This window comes from Rhamphochromis longiceps, linkage group LG1, assembly GCF_057381845.1.
Source record: "Rhamphochromis longiceps isolate RC_006_pf linkage group LG1, R_longiceps_female_GT1.1, whole genome shotgun sequence".
NCBI lineage: Eukaryota > Metazoa > Chordata > Actinopteri > Cichliformes > Cichlidae > Rhamphochromis > Rhamphochromis longiceps.
In genome coordinates this window covers 13,490,946-13,511,698 of record NC_140557.1, presented here as the reverse complement: position 1 = coordinate 13,511,698, position 20,753 = coordinate 13,490,946, and the positions used below count along the sequence as shown (strand labels likewise).

Sequence of the window (20,753 nt, the reverse complement as noted above, 5' to 3'; positions counted from 1 at the left end):
TAAAAAATACTGCAAGCACAACTAACCAACTCACATAACCTGTTTGGAATTTAACAAATTAGCTTGTTGGAACAAGAAATTCCCTGAGGCTAATATAATGATAGCTGTGAATGTAGCTGAGAAGTGACGCAGAAACATTAACAACACTGTTAAAAGAAGTCAGGAATAATTTTACGCTTTTGTAATATATACTGATTTCTCCCGATATTGTCTTTTTTCGAGAAAACAGAGGTCACGGTCTAGTAACAGCACAGAAAATGTGTAATACAAATGCAGAATAAGCACAAGACCTCTCGCAATAATGCATAAAACGTGGGTTTATATGATCTCACCGGGAAGAATATCCCACTGTAAATGATAGAAGAGTAGGTTTGGTCTGTGACTAAAACTATACAGATCGAAATGACACATTTAATGTTTTACTCATGGTGGCTTGTAAAAAGCATGAAATATTTTTGCACACACATTTGGCACGCATTAATTCTGCAGGGGTGGTTCAAGGCTAAGCTGCTGTGCGAACACAAAACTTACCAGGGCCTTTCTCCAGGAAGATGACCTTAGACTCTGGGAAAAAGTTGGCACCAGTGATGACCATCTCTTCTCCCCCGCTGACCAGACAGCTGGTCAGGCTGGATTTCTCCACCTGGGGTAGTTCCTGAGCTGACCGCTGGGCTGGAAGTGGGATAGAAAGGGTTGAGGAGAGAATGGTTATTTGTTGAGCTGTATTATAAGTGACCTTATGTTATATAAGGTATAACATAAAGATAGAACAGACTGTAGATTTAAAACCTCTCTGAAAGCCTACGTATAAAAGAAGAATTATGTATTATATATTTTTGTAGGTCTTTGTAGCTTTATAGATAACCAGGCTAGAAGGGAAGAGAAAAAACTGAGCACATTTACATTTTTAACAGTTATCAAACATTCTTATCTAAAGTAACCACAGCAGATCAAATCTTAAATTGCTGCAAGCTTGCTAATAAACAAGTGTGTATGTGAGAAGGTTTGTGTGTTTCTATCTTTGTATCTTTCCTGTTCTGGCTTTCTGAATGAATATTTTTATGTGTGTAAGCTGAGTTTAGGAAGCAGACACTCACAACACTCCACAGGAATGGAGGCAGCCTGCAGCGACAGCACCTTCCCATTGGGTTGAGGGATGTGCACTCTGAACACCACGCGGACCCGTGTGTTCTTTCTTCCGATATCCGTCTCCCCCTTCCGCAGCTCAATGTCTGAGTTCCGCAACTTAAGTATGCCAGCACAGTCGATACTGCAGGGTAATGGGAAAATAGTTGGCCCAATACAGCACCACCGGGATAGCAAGCATCTAAGACATATTTAAGTAGTAAAGGCCTAGGAGTGATAAAAACCAACCACAAGCCCAGCAGGGGATTGGCAACAAGAAGCCGGGTTGTAATTGCTCAAACTGTTGAAATTAAAAATGCCTGTGAATATGATTTATTACAAGTGTAAATGACAAAATCCCTTCCCATTAATTCCAATGTAAATGAAACCAGGTCTTATATAAATTAATCATTCTGCTGTTATAGGGATCCTAAATTTATTAATAAAATTAGGTTCTCTGCTCCATGGGAAACACTCAAATTTTCCTTCGGCCCCCGACCCTCCTGTTGGTTTAAATTAAGAAAATCTAAAAAATCCCCTTTTATGATTATACATAGTTGTAATATCTTCCAAAGAGGTTATTTTTCATTGGACATGACTTCCTTCATGGTGGTAAACTCATAACTAAGTAATGCAACCCTGAAGTGGTCTTGACATTTACCTGGCTGACATGTTGTTTTCAGGGAGGAGAGGAATTTCGAGAACTTTGGTGCTTGAGACCATAATTTCTTGGCTGGCTGTGGCTACGGTTTTCCCAGTGATCCGGTGCACCTGGTAGAAGGCGTGCGGCCTCAAGTAACGGTCATCTGCTGTTCCAATGAACATCTGCAGGTTGATGGGCTTCTCATTGTAGCCAATTAGCTGACACAGACAGAGACAGAAACACAGAACAAAAACAGACGTTAGTCCTTGGGTTCCAGATGAGAGGTGCTAACAAAAGAATACTCTTCATTTCCACTGCCTTAAGAAGCAACCTTTTCTGGAATTAATCTTATTGACAGGTCCAGGATGTTGTGATATTTCTGGCAGAGCCACTGGAGATTTGTCTAACACTCTGGCCTCCCACCAGTCTGACACTGATGTTTTCAACTAATTGACTTCTAATTTTTTCCCTCTGCATACCCGCTCATCATTGACAAGTAAACCTCATGTACTCAGCTGTTTCAAGACAAAAAAAAAGTTGTATTTCTACAGTAGTACCACATTAATAATTAATGGTGTACAAATTACCGTAACTGCCAAGATGCTAAATCAAACGAGTTTTAAGAAAAAACATAACCAAAAAATCCGATCTGTGTGATACTAGTTGAGATTTCAAAAAAAGGTTAATACAAATCAATGGCTTTTTGAATGTAGTGGTTGATGAATACCAAACTGGTGAGGGGCAATGCTCTTTGGCTGTCCTTCGAGAGCTAGAGCTCTGGTTTGAACTCAAACAGGTGAGATGTCTGATGAAGTAAAAGTGTTGTAGGTTGGGTAGAGACAAGGGAAAGATGGAAAGGAGAGCAAAACCTTTCCTGCTCACAGGGACAGAAAAAAAAATACACAGACTGCACAATCCCACTACTGTTATAATGTTGTACTTGGCAGACTCCGTGACGGCAGGATGGCACCCCCCTTTATACGCACTCCCACCATACTGCCTCACAAGTCCACACCTCCAGCTCAGATGGAGGGCAGCCCATTGAGGTTAACAGAAAAGAACAAGGCCTTTCATTGCTGTTTCACCCCAGGAACTGCCAAGCCTCAACCCCACCACAGCTGGCTGTTGAACCCTTCCTCCCTGCAGGTTTGCGTCATACACCGCTGTGTCAATGCCTGGTACAGAGTGTTTGGTGCATTGACAGAGAGAAAGTGGGTGTAGCTTGGGATCTGTCGTATGCTCTTCCAAAAGTAGCTAAAATAAAATGACTGAAATCGGTCACCATCAGGAACAAATGTACCTAAATAACAACAGAGAGCAGGCACTGATGCAGGATTGTCTCTGTGTTTTTAGGCTGACTTTATCTGAAGCCAATTTTAAAACTACATTAGTTCAAAGAAGTATTTCCAGCATTCTTAAAAGGTAAACTGGATCCAGTGGTGAGATCTGTGTTATGGGAATTGTTGTCATTAGATGCATCTTCCTCTCTTTTGCTGTTAATTGCTGCTTCTGAGATTTTCCCCTTTGTGAAAGAAGTCAAGGTATGGCAGTACCTACATTAAATCAAGCAGTGGAAAAACTGAGAAACCCTGAGTGGCAGATACGAGCTATGCAGCCAGACTGCTTGAGGTCTTAATTTTAATTCATTTTTGTGAGCTAAATAAATAAGCTTTTATCTAGAAGGCGTCAATAAAAGGTGGTTTGTTTTTAAAAACAGCCAAACGCTGTTTGTAGCTACTAAACAAAATTAGACTGGTTATTATACATTTCTCTATAATTTCCAGTGTTTCAAGCTGAAACCACACCTTGCTGCAAAGCATTATGGCATGCATCAAGTGCAATGACAGAAAGGGATAAAGTGGCCAAATGTATATTTGGTTAAAAATGTGTTAAAAGTATTGTTTTATGTTACGCAGAATTTAAGGTTTGCTGATGGGTACCAAAGAAATAACTGGCTGCATTTCAAACTGTGGCTTTCAAAAAAAACACATACAAACAAAAAACCCCACAAAAAACAGAATTTCCCCTAGGCTTAGCCTGAGTTTTCAGAGCAAAAGCTCCCCGCCCAATGTTATGTTGACACTTCTCCACCACATCCTGCAAATTTGTTTCATTAATGCCCAGTGATGGATTACTTCAGCTGAATGACTAAACAAAAAAGTGATTCACATTGCTGTTGGGTGTGTGTTTTTGCCTGTTCTTAAAGTGTAGACTGTGATTGCAATAAATAAAATATAATCTCAGTGGCACTATTGACACGGTTGATGACCACAGAGGTTAGCTTCCTCCCTTAAAAAATTATAAATTCAAAGAGGGGACCATACATTTTTGCAATCTAACTTCATCATTTAAACTGACAGATACAGTCTTCTCTTTCTCACCATTATCCATGTGAATCTGAATTCAACACAGAACATCTGGCACAAGAGATGTATTCGGAAGGAAGCTGCACCAAGGGCCAACATGAGGCCCCTATAATAACCAGTAATGGGTTCATCTTTAAAAACCACATTAGATCTTAAAAGCCACATCGAAGAACAAACCTTCCAAGTAACGAGCTAACAGGTAATTATGCCCACCAGCTTGAATGGATCCACGGCTATAAATGACACCATTTTTCTGGAGTCATGAAATGTAGAGTCACAGGAATCAACAGTCTGTGGGCTGTGTTGCTTGTTTTATGATCATGCCTGCACAGTGTGGAAGTGATCATAGACAGTGCTTGTGTGTGTGTGTGTGTGTGTGTGTGTGTGTGTGTGTGTGTGTGTGTGTGTGTGTGTGTGTGTGTGTGTGTGTGTGTGTGTGTGTGTGTGTGTGTGTGTGTCTATAAATCAAGACATGTTTATTTGTAGCACCATGTGTGTTCCAGACAGGGTAAAAAGAGTTAAAAGTGTCTGGAAAAATGCATCTGTGAGAGGACAAACAAATGGCAAAAAAATGAAAAGCACAAAAAGCACAGAAAATCTTCTTTCTTTCTTTTTTAAAGTACGGTACGGTATGTGGTTTTTTGTTTTTACTATTAGTGACAATAATACCTGGAGCTGATTTGTTGAGGGTAAACACGTTTAACACTCTGTTAAATAAAGTGGAAACCTTGTTTTTCTGCAACCATGAAACAGAAGGTCTCCTTTTCTCCTTCCATTCATTTAACCCCTTCATCTTGACCTCTTTCACTCTCTTTGTGTACACATGAGGGATTCTATGTGGAGCAGGAGTGTTGACAAATATACAATTAGCAGGCCATGAGTTGTTTTCAAAATCAAATAATAAACTGGCAAAACCTGATAAGAGAGCCAGAAAGAAAAGGCTCACTTCAGCAGTCTCAGTTAATCAACCCCGCAGATGAAACAGAAACATACTACAACACGTGCCAAGCTAGTCTCTGTCATAGTTAGTAAACCAAAATTGCTTTTAGTCTGGCATTTCCTTCACTTGGTTTACTTTGATTAATTTAGATAAGTGAAAAAACAGCAGCTTCACAAAACTGATCTACACGTGTAAGCACACAGAACGAGTACAGCAAACAAGTAGTGAAAGCTGCACAAAGAAAAATATGTCACTGCATTTTTTAAACACCTTATTAACCTTTCAAATCACTGCATTTGTTTGTAGAGCACTACAACGAGGATCAGAAAAAGTAATCTAACTACACTTCAGGTGACCTTTTTACACCTTCAGTTCAGAAACTGGATAAAGCATCACCTGCTAACAACAGGACATGTAAACAAGCGCACATGCCATGGCTGTGATTGTGCCATGGTCTTGGCACAAGACTGCCGACTCCTCTTCTCGGTAGTGGATGTACACGACACATACCCTTGACTTGTTTCACATTCCTGAGTGCCCCATCCTCCACCCCCTATATCCACGGCTGAGTGTGAAATACCACAGGAGGGTGGTCTCTACACTTTCAACTCCTCAGCTTTCTGCCTGTTCACTGAGCCCTGCTGGTCAGTCAGCATGCAACTCAGGCCTGATAGAGATCAGTTCTTATATTAAACCAAAGTGACATTAAAACCCATCACATGACCCCAGGCCAATGTTCACCAGAGCATGTAACTAACTTCTGACTTCTATCTTCTGACCATGGATAGAGTTTGGGATGAACTCCCTCCCCTAAAATAAAACTCCGGGATACAGTTACATACTCAGCTCATACTAAATAAAGTACCACTTATTTTCGGCCTTCATCTGTTCCACTGATCCAGTAATAAGGCTAGAAGCTGAGGGGGAAAAAACATTGTATCCATATAGAAACATGGCAGATTAAAGGGGAAAAACTTCACCTCATGGGATACGACTGGATCTGGTGACTCTGTAATGCCATGGAGGTGCACTTTGCTCACATAGTTTGAGTCTGCTTGTGCCACTAAAGGAAAAGGTTACCTCAAATAAGAAATTCAGAGTAATTAACTTTATTTTTTGATGATTTTTTCTTTTTCTTTTTTTTTTATCCTGGGGGAAGTGGTCTCTTCTGGGATGTCAATCATGCACAGAGTGTCACTGAATGGTTTCACAAGTTTAAAATTCTGGAAATCATGTGCTAGGACCATTTGCAGTGATCACACACCAATCCAGCTGATTACCTAAAGGCAGGCTAGGAAGGTCCCAGCGTGTTTGTAGTCCGCAGGTGCTACACAGAGCCTAGCAATCCTTGTTCTATGTGTTGTAGCTGAGTATTGTCACCAGAGGGCAGCTTCAAAATTATGTGGAACTGTGCTTATTTCGCTCTTCTTTTGGTTCGTAGTGCACTCCGCTGTCGTTTCCTTTCCTGTTGAGCCCAACTTTTCAAACAAATCAGCATTCTGCATATGCATAGCACAGTCTCTGCATAGCTAAAGACTTACACAAATGGACACCAATAATGTAGTGATCCTTACCCACAATAAGTGTCACTGCAAATATAAATTTTTCCTGAGTAAAGTTTTTCAATCTGGTGGGAATGGTTCCTTATTCAGGGTGACATTACCTCCCATCGACAGGGCTGATAAAAAGCAGCATTGCGCTTAATTCTGAATCCTGAACATTGTCACGACAAAGTCACTCAATAACTATAAAAATACCAGCACTCACTGACAAGTATATTTCGTCACAGATCAAGACTAAGGTGTGGGTAATCAGCACAATTTGCTAAAAACAATAGCGCCAATATATGTAGAGAAAAGGTCCAAATGGTTATGGCAGATTTTGAAAAGCCAAGTTAGATAGCACTGGTTTATGGGGTCAACGCCTAGGTGCACTGAAGCAGTTCTGATGTTCCAAAACTCCACTAAAGACACATCATATTTTATTTTAATTTACCGTTGATACATAAATAGGCACATCTCTCTTAAGAAACAAACACACAAACAAAAACAAAAAAACAAAAACATTAAAGCTCCTCTTAAGAGCTGTTCTGGACATCAGGAGATCTGATAATGGAACATCAGGGAACAGCACCTGCTCTCAAAAGAAAAACACAGGCTCTCTTCACACACACAGTGCTTTATCTACAACCTGGCATTCATTACATATGTCTTTTACTTATTTTGTCCTCTTCCTTTTTTTCCCTTCACTCTCTTCAAACCCGACATGTTCTTTCATCTTTCTTTTACGTTTGTCACCCTCTCTTCTCTATCCTCTTATATCCTCTACCTTCGATCTAGCTCACTGCCGTAACTCGACACTGTCTAACAGCTAGCGCCTGAGTCTGCTAAGTTGTTTCGCTGTGTTGCTCCATTGTTACCATGGTGAGACTCTGTGTGTATGCAGGAGTGTGTGTGTGTAAAGAGTGAGCAGCCACGTCGATGTAAACTACAGCCCTAGAGCGTATACCGGTTGGTGTATGTGTGTCAGACAATGTGTGAATTTAAGTGTACTGACTCTAGTGTAAACTGCGATTCTTGCAAAGTTTTGTCGCGTGTGAGTGTGCGTGTCTGTGTGTAACAGCCTGACCAGCATGCGTGTGCAACAGATGTAAAAATGGGAGAAATGGTGGTCAAGGTCACCAGAGGACCCGTTTTTACTGGCAGTGGTTTCCCTAGTGTGACATGGTGGCACCATGGCTTGGGATCTATGCACACACACACACACACACACACACACACACACACACACACACACAGATCAGCTCACCCAGGCTTGCTGTTTGCCCAGCACACTAGGGAGGGCAGCAAGAGCCAGGGGGCCGGTTAACTGTTTGTTTAAACAAGGTCAATACATGCGCACACTCATGCGCGTTCACACTGTCACACACAGAGAGCGTTTACTGTATACTGCATGAGGGCTGTATATGGCCTTGCTAAGCTGGTCCAAGCGCAATTCTTCTTATTCCTCATTCTAACCTCCCCCCCTTTTACTCTTCGTTATGCACATGCACACACCTCTCTCCTTCTCCTGCTCTCAGCAACTGTTTTCTTTCTGTGCTTTAAGCCTGATTACAAAAAATGAGAGCCAAGCTTCTGACATGTTTACATCAAATACAACCCTGAGGCAAAACAACACTAGCTCCAGCCAATTCACACAGTGCAACCCGCATGGCTCTGCATTATTGTTTGTGTGTCTCTTCACTGTACCCCAGTCTATTCAGAATCAAAGGAAGAGACATAGCGGCACAAAAAATTACAAAAATACATGAAAGAAACTGAGGCTGATAAAATAAGAAGGGGCTAGAGACGCCGTAGAGACAGACAGTAATGGAGTTATGGACAAGCATTCAAGCACTAGGACCAAATCATTTAATGCATCCAAGCTGGTAGAAATATATGGTCGTCTCAAACAACTTTTGTCGTATTCTGTTTCAAATGCTTGTTACCAGACACCATAGCCTCATTTAGATTCCTTAACTATAGTAACAGATTAAAGATGGAGATAATAAATTTTGATATTTGATTTTTTTTTTCCCATGCACGCCGTAAAAATACAGGATAGTCCTGTTGTGTTTATGCACTTTTTTTGGGGGGGGGGCTTCACTTGCTCCACATCTGTTGTGTCTGCCTCCACCTATCTGTAGCCTAGTCAGTAATACCAGAGGGGTCCTTATATTTGTCTGGGTGTTGTAGCACTCAAATAAGCTGGTTAAATACGCACAAGGATACCTCAGCCTTCAGCCAGCCAGAGAGGCTTTGGACTTATATGTCTCCTAGCAACAGGTGTACTGATTAAGGTCTGCAGCTAGCCCCAGAGGAATGACTAAAACAGCCAGTCACAGATGTAGCCACATCCTACAATGAAAAGTTATATTAAGACAGTCAGATGGTCCCTATTGTATCTTGTTGAGAGCAGTTTCGGGATATCTTTTTAATACAACATTGCTACTAGAGCAGGGCGATATGGCCAAAAATATTTATCACGATATATATTTGAAAATTTGCGATAACGATATAACCGACGATATAATTGATGCGAGACAAAATACAACTCCACAACATTACTAGCGCAAAAAGACAACCTTCCATTTATTTTCACTTAAACAAGAAGCTGGTTTTTATGTACATTAAAGCTTTATAAAAATGTAACAGTGCAAATGCAAATTCCTTGCTGAAAGTTTAACCAAAAGGCATTTCCAGTAGAAATGGGCTGACATATCCTGAGCATAACCATGTATAATATCCACTGAAGTTAAAAAGAGGTGCTTTGCAACATTAAACTGCAGTGTGCAGTACGTATTTTTCGGACCATAAGGTGCACGGGATTATAAGGCACATTAAGCGAAACAAAGCAGTCAGATAAATCAAACTTTATTAAACTCATTCTTCTTGCTTCCTCCACTTCTGTACCATTGATTCATTAATGTTGAATTCTCTGGCAGCTGCTCTAACCTCGTATTGTGGATGGATTATCTCAGTTGTTCTCCTGACTGAAGTTTGGTCCGTTTACAGCATCCTGCCATGCGATTGCATTTGTTTCTAACCATGAAGAACCTTCACGTTAACTTTTATAAGTGGAAAAGTGTTAGTGTTCGTCCTCCAGCTTCACTGTTTATGTTATGCTAACATAGCTGTGTCGCTAGCGATCACGTAGCACATCATTATATACCAGCTAGCCCAACTTCAGTAACCCTACAAACGTCACTGCTGTTTAGTTTCCTGTCTTCATTTATGTTGGAAGTGATAGCAGAGCTGTACGTTTGATTTTTTTCAGAAATCTCTCAGTCAGAACATGCAATATCATGCTTAGGTAACTAGCGAAACTAGCGAGCTAACTTCCGCTAGCTTCCTGCTAACTTCTAACTCCGTTAAATGTAATAACTTTTGTTTTCATGGATGCCTGGAAGTTAAACTTTATAGTTACACCTGGTAAAGCAGCAATGCTGATCGTTTTATTAAAGATGAAAGAATTTAGACAGTTTTTAACTCTAAGTGATGCTGCAGTGTTGTTTGACCTGAAGCATACGGAGTTTAGGACCCAGATTACTCCCAGATTTAAGAGCATCTTAGTCCGACAAATACGACAATAACAACGGCCGCTTGCATGTTCTGCAAAAAAAATGTGCTTTGTTGTGTATCTGACGGACAAACACCAAACCAGTTCCACATCACGGAAGTTGCACCATTTTTACAAACCAATTCTGGTTCATCTGTTTCACTCAACAATCGGCCATGTGCGTATGAAAACAAAGGCACTGCGCATGCGCGTTTTACTCCCATTCTATCGCGATATTTCATTTTCCTATCGTTGCCTAACATTATACCAGGGCTGGGCCATATTATACCGTTCTTCAGTTCAGAACCATATTAGTCAAAATAATATAAAGCTTAATTATTTTTAAAGGGTTGGCTTTGTTCTAGGACCTCCAGGTTGTTCCACGTGTGGAACAGTCTAAGACAGGACCTCCCATTAGAATACAGAACAAAACAGGCATCACTGACAACAAATGCAATATTCATAAGTGAGATAAAACATTAAATGGAAGAACATGGGGTGGAGGTGGGACATGGAGTGGCCTTCACGGGAAACTGCAGGCTGGAACAGCTCAAATACTAACAGAAGAGAATAGGTGATATGGACAGATGGAGATCAGTTGCTCCTACCTTAGATTTTGGGATTGCTGGCAGAGTGATTTTGTGGCCTAATAGACTAATTGGTTTTACCAACAACATAGACAAATCCAATTTATGTGTGGAAATCCCCATAAAAAGCCCATTCTATGCCAGAAAATCCACAGATGTCTGAGGAACGCATGTTGAATTTAAGCTTATATCCTGTCTGCTAGGACAAAAGGATTATATTTCCATTTTGTTATTTTGTTACTGTCACCCATTAGAAAGTTTACATATTTTGCTGGAAACTAGATTGAGATGGTAGGATTTACCAAATTCCTGCTTTATGGATTAAAAGCTTGAATTGCTACTACAAAGCTATAGTTGGTCAACTATATAATTAGCCACAAGTATCAGTCTTTGCATAAGAATAGGTAACATTCCTCAGATTCTATGGAGCTATAAATCATGTCTATCATAATAACTCAATGTAAAAAGTAATTCTTTCTTTGTCTGGCTACCATGCATGCAGACAGAAAACCAAGGCTTCAAGACCCTTTCCCCCCCTCAAAAGATCAGTGATAACCAGCAGATCAAAACCATAACCCTAAATTTTACATATATTAACAAACCAAGATCATGTCAAATTTGCAACCAATCATGGTCTCATGTTTTATTTAGTAAGCAAGAGTTAGATGAATTACATATAATGCTCCCTCACACTTAAGTGAGGCAACAGGATCTCCCCAGTGGTTATTCTGATCAGTTTCTTCTGTGGTTATGGTTCTTAAGAGGCGCTATATCCTGTGTGTGGGGCTCATTACTCCAGGTTTTAAAATAAATGACCTAAAACCACTTCTTATCTTGCCCATTCATTCATTCATTTCCAATGACTAAGTGACTAAATAGAAACACGCTAACATATCAAAATTAAGTTGTTAAATAGGTTTTATGAAAAACATATTTCAAACTTGCAAACACAGCAGTAACACAAAAATAAAGATGAGAGTAGCCTTCATAACTCTGTTGGGACTCCTATTGAAAGATAAACCACCAACTAAGTGAATAATTGGCAGAACACAAAAAGCTAGTAGATGCCTAAATGACATAACAGAGAGATTTGCAAGAGTGTGCCCCCTATGTACTGAAGGCTGTTCTCACACTAGATGCCTGGGTCTGAGTCCACTGTTTTCTTCATTTTATCCACCCTCTTTCTTTCTCTCTCCATTCATACTGATCATTATACAATAAAGCCAATAACCCCAAAAGCCAAAAAGCAAAAAGAAATAAAAAAAAAACAAAAAAAACATTACAACTGCTAAAAGAGAGGCCAGAAAAATAGGCCTTTCTCTCAGACATCTGTAAGTATACAGACCCAGAAGAACTGAAGACACTGATATAAGAACACACAAAGACAAAGAAGGTATATGATAACCTACTCTGCTGCTCCTAATACTGCAACAGAGTAAGGCAAACATATTTAATCCTTTAAACTGCACCAGCTCCACATTGTTTTTTCTGTTGACACAGCAGTTCTGTGGTGCACTGATTTGTGCAACAGTGCAATCACAAAGGGAAGTCATTAACATGGCCAGATGGCAGCTATGGCATCATCTGGTGACATCACACTACAAGACTCTAAAAGAGTAAAAGGACTCACAAAGTGCAGATGATATATAATCTACAGAAAGGACAACTGTAGGGGTTTCATAGTATTTATCTTTGAAGAAGAGCTTGCACTGACTATAGAGCAGGAAATAGTAACGAAAAGAAGACGGGTTTTTAATGTCTGCAGGATTTGAAATACATAAAAAAACAAAAACACAAACTCTATATATAAATCTAAATCTATTCAAACTCTTTGGCAGAGAAGATGCAGTCAAACATGGCGAACCCTGTGACATTCTGCCTTCAGGGAACAACTTCACACAAATAGTGCACCTGGAAAATATGCTATATACAAATGTTCTGATTCCTCATGTTCAATATATACTGAATCTGTTGTATGGGATTTCCTCCAATAAGAATGCATGTTTCCTGTATTTGCCATTTATGCTTTTATTTAACTTATGTATGCCCTTATATCCAGCATCTTATTGTGTGTTCTCAAAACAATAACACAAAGCACAAAGTGTGTGTGTTTGTGGTTTTGGTTTTCGAAGTAAATGTGTTTCTGTAAAAACAACAATGACATGACAGTGTAAGAAATGACCTTTCAAATAAGGTGTTTTTTTGCACAGTGAATTCAAAGACGCTAAAGAGACTAAACAGTAGAGCAGTGCATGTTTGGTAAACAAAGACTGACTGTTAGACCTGCTAGACAAGTGCTTTCTGTCCTCATAGTAGTGCAAGACAATGGTTAATTGCTTGTCAAGTGTATTTAATGTCTACACTCACATACGGGTTGTGTACGTGAAATAATTGTTATTAATATTAAAAGAAGTGACTTGTTCAAAGTTGAATACAAGTAATGAATGTTGAGGCATGAAAACCATTAACTTTAAAAACTGCTAATGCATTAAACATTTTGAAAGAATATGTGTATTTGTTGAATAGAGATCTCTGTAAGGACTTCTTTAGTTTCATGTCACAATTAATGTATATTCAAACAGGTAAACGAATAAATGACTCACTCGCACATTCTTCTCACTTGTACAATCGATTCACCCACACATTTTCTCTCTGTGCATGCAGCTCCACACCATTGCTGTTATCTGTGCCTTTCCCTCACCGTCTCTGCTTATCCTCTCTGTGACAGTGCATTATTGTTTGTAAATCTGATGATGAAAGTGTGTTCTAGCAGAAACACATTTGATTTTCATTTTCATCACTGGTAGTGGCAGCTACTGAATACAAACAGTAACGGCATGCTGAGAAAGATTTAGCAGCAATCTGTGAAGATCAAAGAATTATTCTGAAGGAGATTTATTGTATGGCAATTTATCAAGTAAGTACAGTAAGTACAAACCAGATTCCTGCTGGGTTTGGAAATGACTTTTAAGTTGCCTTCTCTGACCTGAGATATATATATTCTCTAGTCACTAACTACTGCAAAGCAAGTACTGTAAGTTATCAATTCCCTTTAGGAATGAGAAATGAGGGCAAGCGTGGCAAATGCTTGGTTGAAAAAATTTGATAGCTAAATTATGCATCGTCACATATGGCTGTACTGAATCTCAGTCTAACTGAGGTAGAAATGGTTAATGATTGGCCTGAAGGGAGCCTGCATGACTGAATGTATAAGGACATAGACTGTTTCTAAAGCAACAAATGGCAGTGGTCTGCATGCCCTTGTTTTGTGAGGTGTATTTTTGTTTGGGCACACTGCTTATTCGTAGCGGCCATGGTTCAGGGGATTGGAAGCACATCTGTAACCGGAAGGTTGCCGGTTCGATCCCCTAGCTCTTTCTGTCCTGGTCGTTGTGTCCTTGGGCAAGACACTTTACCCTACCGCCTACTGGTGTTGGCCAGAGGGGCCGATGGCACGATATGGCAGCCTCGCTTCTGTCAGTCTGCCCCAGGGCAGCTGTGGCTACAACTGTGGTTTGCCTGCACCAGTGTGTGAATGTGAGAGTGAATGAATAGTGGAATTGTAAAGCGCTTTGGATGCCTAGAAAAGCGCTATATAAATGCAATCCATTATCATTCAGTACCACAGTCCAAAAAGAAAATGATGTACGTGGCACTGAAGCACAAACTAGTAAAAGCAATCCCATCTGGATGACTGGACTACCAACCAATCTATCAGTCTGATCTCAGTCATTGTTAGGTTACGCAACAATGATTATGGCCAAGCATTAGACCCTTTATTAATCACATACAAAGAAAGCTTGTCACTGGGACCTTAAAATATTAATGAGAATCTTCCTCTCTCTCTGAGTCAAAAGCACACCATAGCTCTATGCTGGCTCACCGACTCTCTCACAGGTGCTATCAAATGACAGACCAGCTGACCAGGCTACAGTGACAGCTCTTGTCTTCTTGCTTCAACAAACTGATTGACAGTCTTCTCGCGGGACAGTCCGTGTGACAATCTACTCATCCAAACATGTAAACTGACACCCTGAATCCAGTGTCTGTTCCCTACAACCAGCAGATGTTTGAGGTGCAAGCCTGAACACTTACGTTTTTTATAGTCAAATAACATACAACGATTCTAGTACATAATAGGCAGGTGCTGAGATCTTTGGGAAAGCAATGAATGATCCCATTTTTCACCAACTCCCTGATGTGTCAGGTTTATATTATTAGAGAGTATTTGAATTTTTAGCCAGAGTGTTGATCCTTGCACAAGCTATGTGGAAAATATATATTTCTTTCAGCAGAGGAAAATTCCCACCAACTGCTGAATTTAGAAAGTTGGGTTCAGCCTTTTTTTCCATTTCATGTTTATTTTCAATCATGTAGGCTTCACGAGTTGACATCTAGACTGTGGTTGGTACAGTGGGAACTAGATAATGTAAAGTATAAGTTTAGGAATGCATGGCAAGCATTGTGTTAACAATAAATCAGTCCTGAGCTACGGGAATTTAATACTCAGGCAAAGGCATTATTTCTTGTATTTTGCTCAGCTTATGCTCTGTAAAAGTCATTTTGGCTTTTTTGCCACAAGATCTCAGTACAAAAAAAAGGAAAACTGGAAAAAAAAAAAAAACAAAAAAAAAAAAAACAATCAACACACACACCACTAAGCTTTTTAGTAGTAAATATCTTTATAACATTTCTTAACGTTGAGTAGCAGGAAGAGTTACCTTTACAACTGGATGGCCACCGGATGCTGCTTTGATGGCCCCTCGGCTGCCTTCAGTCTCATAGTGTGCTCTGTGGTGGGCTTTGGGTTGTACCTCTATCTTCAGTTCATACTGGCCAAACTGGCTTGGCAGCGGCCAATCTAGAGGAGGCAGTGAAGAGGTCCTGAGGAGGAAAGGGAATACCACGAGCATGCACATGCACACCCACACAGAGAGACAGAGACATGAAAGCTTTGGTAAGAGTTGTGTTGTTCAAAATATCCAAAAGCTTAAGCCTTAAGAGGGCACGGTCTTATTATGTTATTTAAATGTAGATAAATCATTTTAACAGTCATAAAAGGTCAAGCAGCACAATCTAAAAGGTAATGACTGATGACAGCAATCTGTCTTACAGATGCCTTTAAACATTCAAAGGCTGAAAAAGTGGTAATCCCCTTTCATGGGCTGAAATGGTGCAACAGGTACAAAATGGGGGTATAAAATGCAGTGTGCTTAGCCCCATCAGACAGTGAATCACTGGAATACCCACATGTATGAATCCTGTTCTTAAACGTAACACTTGTTATAGGTCAAGTTAAGCCTTAAACGGTGAATCATTTCCTAAGAGGGACTTTTTTTGTCTGAGTCTTTACTCGTTTACTGTGTGGGTCAGTGAATAGGTGGTAGGACAAGAGTGTGTGTCAGACGGTGCATATTAATCTGTGTGTGGGTCTGTGTGCATACTGTAGAAGTATATATTTTATGTGCTGCAAACTGCATGGGCTAGCATTGTGTGTGCTTTTCCTCGGGGCCTCTTTTTGTTATCTGTGTAGGCCACAATCATATTTGAACAGCTGCACTCGAAAACAAAACACTCAATGGCCTTCTCCACAGAGAAACTAGGTCTCTCCACTTGAGTGCATTACAGCAGTTTATCCCCAAAACATTTTGTAAACACTATGAGCCATTAATATCAACAAAGCCATGACCTATTCATTAATTTTATTTTATTTGTCTATTACTGCACGTATTGTTTTTGATTATTATTTATTTCAATATTTTTAAGAACATTAAATAAAAATAACAACTTGAGAGTAGAGAGCCACGTTCCCAAACACATTTTGACATATGGACAAAAAACCCGATCATTTTTGTCTTGAATTGGTGCAAGCCACACTTCAATCCATTGCCACACCTTGAACTGTTCGTGTGTCATGTTATTTTTTCTTTCACTAGTACAACACACGTATTCGGATGCATGTGAATACATGCAGCTGTGCATTAAAGGACTGAATCCATTATTGTCTCAGTACTTTAGACAATTATAGGTGTAAGTTTTATATATGATCTGTGCCCGAGTACTGACCACTGTAAGCTCTTTGTGCAGTGCCCTATTTTAGAAGGTGCAGCCTTCGAGCATCAAAATTTACTCTAAACGGTATGACAGAATTTTGACAGCCCAAATAATTTCAGAGGAAAGTTTGTAAAGTTTTAGCCAGTATAGCCGACTCACTTTTCCATTTTGAGAGGCCTCTTACGAGCAGTCTGATCAAACTGAATTAAGGACATGTGAGTCAGGCTTTCAGTGGAGCCGTTTCACTTCTTAAACTACCAAACAACATAAAACCACAAGGAATACTTATTTTTAGAATGAAAAGGCAAGTCTCGGATATTATATAAATGTTTTTTTCCAGCTAACCGAAGCTTTTGATTTCACACCAACTAGCTATACTATACAGGTTCTCCTACCACTTTAAAATGTAACTTCTTACACAAAGATGTGCCAATCATATGTATGGTGCAATGTTGCACATGGAAATACTCTGACACTTTCAGCAATGCTTGATTTTGTTTACTTATTTTTCTTTCTCCTTCCTCCCTGTCTTTCTATAGGTTATTTTGTCTTGGTGCCATTATAAATTTAAAAAAATAAACAAATAAATTGTAGCACTATGTAAATTCCAAAATCATCAGTTTGCCAATCTCAGTAATTTAACTTTTCAAACTAGAATTTGACTGAGAGCATGGAACAATATCGAAGCTCCCACACAATGTAACAGACGCATCCCAACCCTTATGTTTTCCTCCTAGTAGCCATGACATAACCACCGACGTAGTGTGGGTTTGCATGGCTGCTATGGTGACAGGAGCAGAAGAGGACAGAGGAAATATGAGCTTGTGACGAGGCAGGGCAGTGGCCTCTGTTCTGACATAGCATAACCTTTCTCAAATGTCTAAGCCATAGTGTAGGTGCTCCTCACCCAATAACATTCCCACAACCTAGTCTTCACTATAGCCTCCATGGTCCCACTTTCATCCTTTCCATATAATGAGGTATTCTTGCCATCCACACAAGCTGCAAAAATTGCAAGGTCTAATAACATTTTATTTGCAAGTTCTTACTTTAATTCAGCACATCTTAATGGGCTTGTCCACTATTTAGCAGCAAGTATAAAATGCATGATCTTCAAACAATAATGCCATTTCCGCTGATCCCTTAATTTAAAAAAAATAAATAAATAAATTATGTGAGAGTTCCATTACTCTTTTTCATATTTGTCCTTTGTTACTTTCACTTTTTGTTAAAAAAAAAAACTAATCTAAGCTAGTGCTGTTGCTGTTTACTGGGAGGAGCTGCACACAAAACATTTATCACTAAGTAAAATGGACCTTTTGCTTAAAATAAAGCTTACGTTACAAATGACATCAATTTGTCACTGCAGACAGCTCAGGAAGTAGAGCATGACAAAATTCTTTGTAAGAGCAAGTGTCAACTCCCCGCTAATTTTTCATTCCATGTGGGACATCTGTTCAAAACACTGCTACTGACCGAGATGTTTATGTATGCAAGCAACTTAACACGAGTATTGCAAAACACAAACAGTGAGAAGTTTCATCTGAAGTTTCTGTGTATGCCAATATCTATCTGCCAGCATCTACTAGCTTAAATAAGAAAGGCATGGTTAAAAAAAAAATGCTTGAAGTTAATTCATTTAAACAATCAAATCTCTGTTTCTGATTAGAGTTTTTACTTCTGACTATATATATAACCAAACTAAAATCTTAACTTTGATTAGGCAAAAACTTCAAGTGTTAAGGCAGAACACAAAAGAACTGGGAAAATGCTTTTTTCACGTCCAAAGAAATAAAAACAACAAACAAAAACAAAACAAAACAAAACTACCTCTATACCACTACCTCCATGGATGGACTTTATACTGACAATGTTTTATATTGCTAATGAGTTTTCATTTTTATTGCCCAGTTCTAATTGAAATCTTTCTTTTAACTTTTAAATTTACCATAAAGTCTTCAATCATGAAGGCTAATGACATGTGTGACTAGCAACCAGCCATTTGTTGACAACTGCTGCTGCCCTCGCTACTCGGTGCCAGAAATCCCAGTTGGTTAAATGTACATTCTTATTTTATTAACTTACAACTGTAGGTTGTAGGTAAAGTGGTCGCCCCATGATCGGAAGGTCGGCGGTTCGAATCCACTTAACGGCTACCCTGAGGTACCCCTGAGCAAGGTACCGTCCCTACACACTGCTCCCCGGGCGCCTGCTTAGTGGGCTGCCCACTGCTTCACAGAGTGAATGGGTCAAATGCAGAGAAAAACAAGTAATTTCCCCATGGGGATCAATAAAGTATCCATTATTATTATTATTATTATTATTAGTACAAAGTGGTACAAAGATATTAAAGTGCTACTGGCTATTACCCGGGGCTGCAATTCTGACAGACGGCTATGTCTCAGTCTATCCTCCTGCAAATTCAAGTTGTAAACAAGCGAGTGGGAAAGTAAACCGAATATAAACCGAAGTGATATTCTGCACCAGTTTGTATACACTAGCGTGAATGAAATCAAGGGTACTGCTGCTAAGACTGCTAAGGTTAGCCAAACTCTACGAACTAATCTGATACTGTGTGTATTTGCGAGATTATACACGGCACAAAGTGCAGCACATTTTAGTGACATTTAAAACCTTGATCCTTGATAAAGACAGAGCCTGTGACAGGACAATTAACTAACAGAACAAAATGTAAATTTTGACAAAAAATCAACAGGAACTAAAGTTAATTTTTTGCTTCAAGGCATTTTTAAAAGTCTTTTTTTCTAGATTTTCTCCCAAGTAAGAGTTGTGTGTGCATTTATACACGTAACACAGAGATAGCCAATAATTACATATAATAAATTATCCCAAGCATGTGCCAATCAGGATCTAAAAGCAAATCGCTCTGTTTACTTTACTTCAGACTTTTGTTTAGTAACTGTCTGATCTGTTTACCAAAGTTTACAAAAATCTGTATGGAAACATTTTCATCACTACTTAAATAACTAGCATATCAATTACCAAACTATATCCCCACCCGTTAATAAGAATCTGACATGTTAACTCATATGTTGTAAAATTTCACTGCGTACCTAATTACCGTGGCTAATTTCATCAACATCGTGGCAATGTCTCAGTGGAGCCATGGAGAACATTTACTTACCTGTGTCTGCATTAATTTGTCCCTTTCACAGATTGATGTAGCCTTTAATGTCACAAATCCCATGTCTGAAAAGACCTTTAGAAGGTCAAAGTGCAAAAATCTAATTGTGACTCATCATAAATCTGACCCTATTATTGTCTGGATAGTGTTATGGCTAAGTGAGCAAGCATTTGTGTTATGTCTATGGATGTCTCTGTGTGTGTATTTGTGTGTACCCCTCATGCCATATGTGCCCTGTGCTGATTTACAGTGCTAGGGGCCAGTATACATAAACAAGGCCATGTCTTCATCTGCTACACACATTGGAGAACAGACAGGACACTTCGCCTCATATTTCTGTGTATGTTGGTAGGTTTTTGAATACATGCTGCGTTTCCTTACACGCACACAGTGCTAATATATAACTCAAAGTTCCCTCATTATGGCCCATACTGATCTACAGAGTGCCATCCTATTATTCATATACCATGCACCATGATTCAAATTTGCTGCACTGTAGAGTTTACAGTTCTCACCTAGATCAAAAAAGGTTTTGAAATTTTATGACAGCTCACAACACTCATAAAAACATTCACCGCTCAGGTCTGTGGACTAACCTTGGCCTACTAAGTGTTTTTGAGACTGACAACGTGCTGTTTTACAAAGTGGTGATCAAATTAATAATTCACAAAATGGTGATGAAGGGACTGCTATCGCCACATCACATGGCAATTCTGGATGTCATCCACAAATAATCTCTTATTCTAATACTAATGACATATGTACAATTGAGTACCTTGGTCAAATCTTTTGTAAA

General features: G+C 39.4%; 1 protein-coding gene across 2 annotated transcripts in view; it reads right to left on the bottom strand.

Annotated features, from left to right (window-relative positions):
* Positions 1 to 20,753, bottom strand: part of nfatc3a (nuclear factor of activated T cells 3a) — a 61,732-nt gene that overhangs the window by 21,187 nt on the left and 19,792 nt on the right. For both annotated transcript variants that reach the window (XM_085389339.1, XM_085389269.1), the window contains exons 3-6: positions 15,480 to 15,642; positions 1,787 to 1,986; positions 1,098 to 1,270; positions 532 to 672 (exon numbers count right to left, since the gene is read on the bottom strand). In XM_085389339.1, the coding sequence (XP_085245465.1) occupies positions 532 to 672; positions 1,098 to 1,270; positions 1,787 to 1,986; positions 15,480 to 15,642 (677 nt within the window). The remainder of the gene's footprint in view (positions 1 to 531; positions 673 to 1,097; positions 1,271 to 1,786; positions 1,987 to 15,479; positions 15,643 to 20,753) is intronic.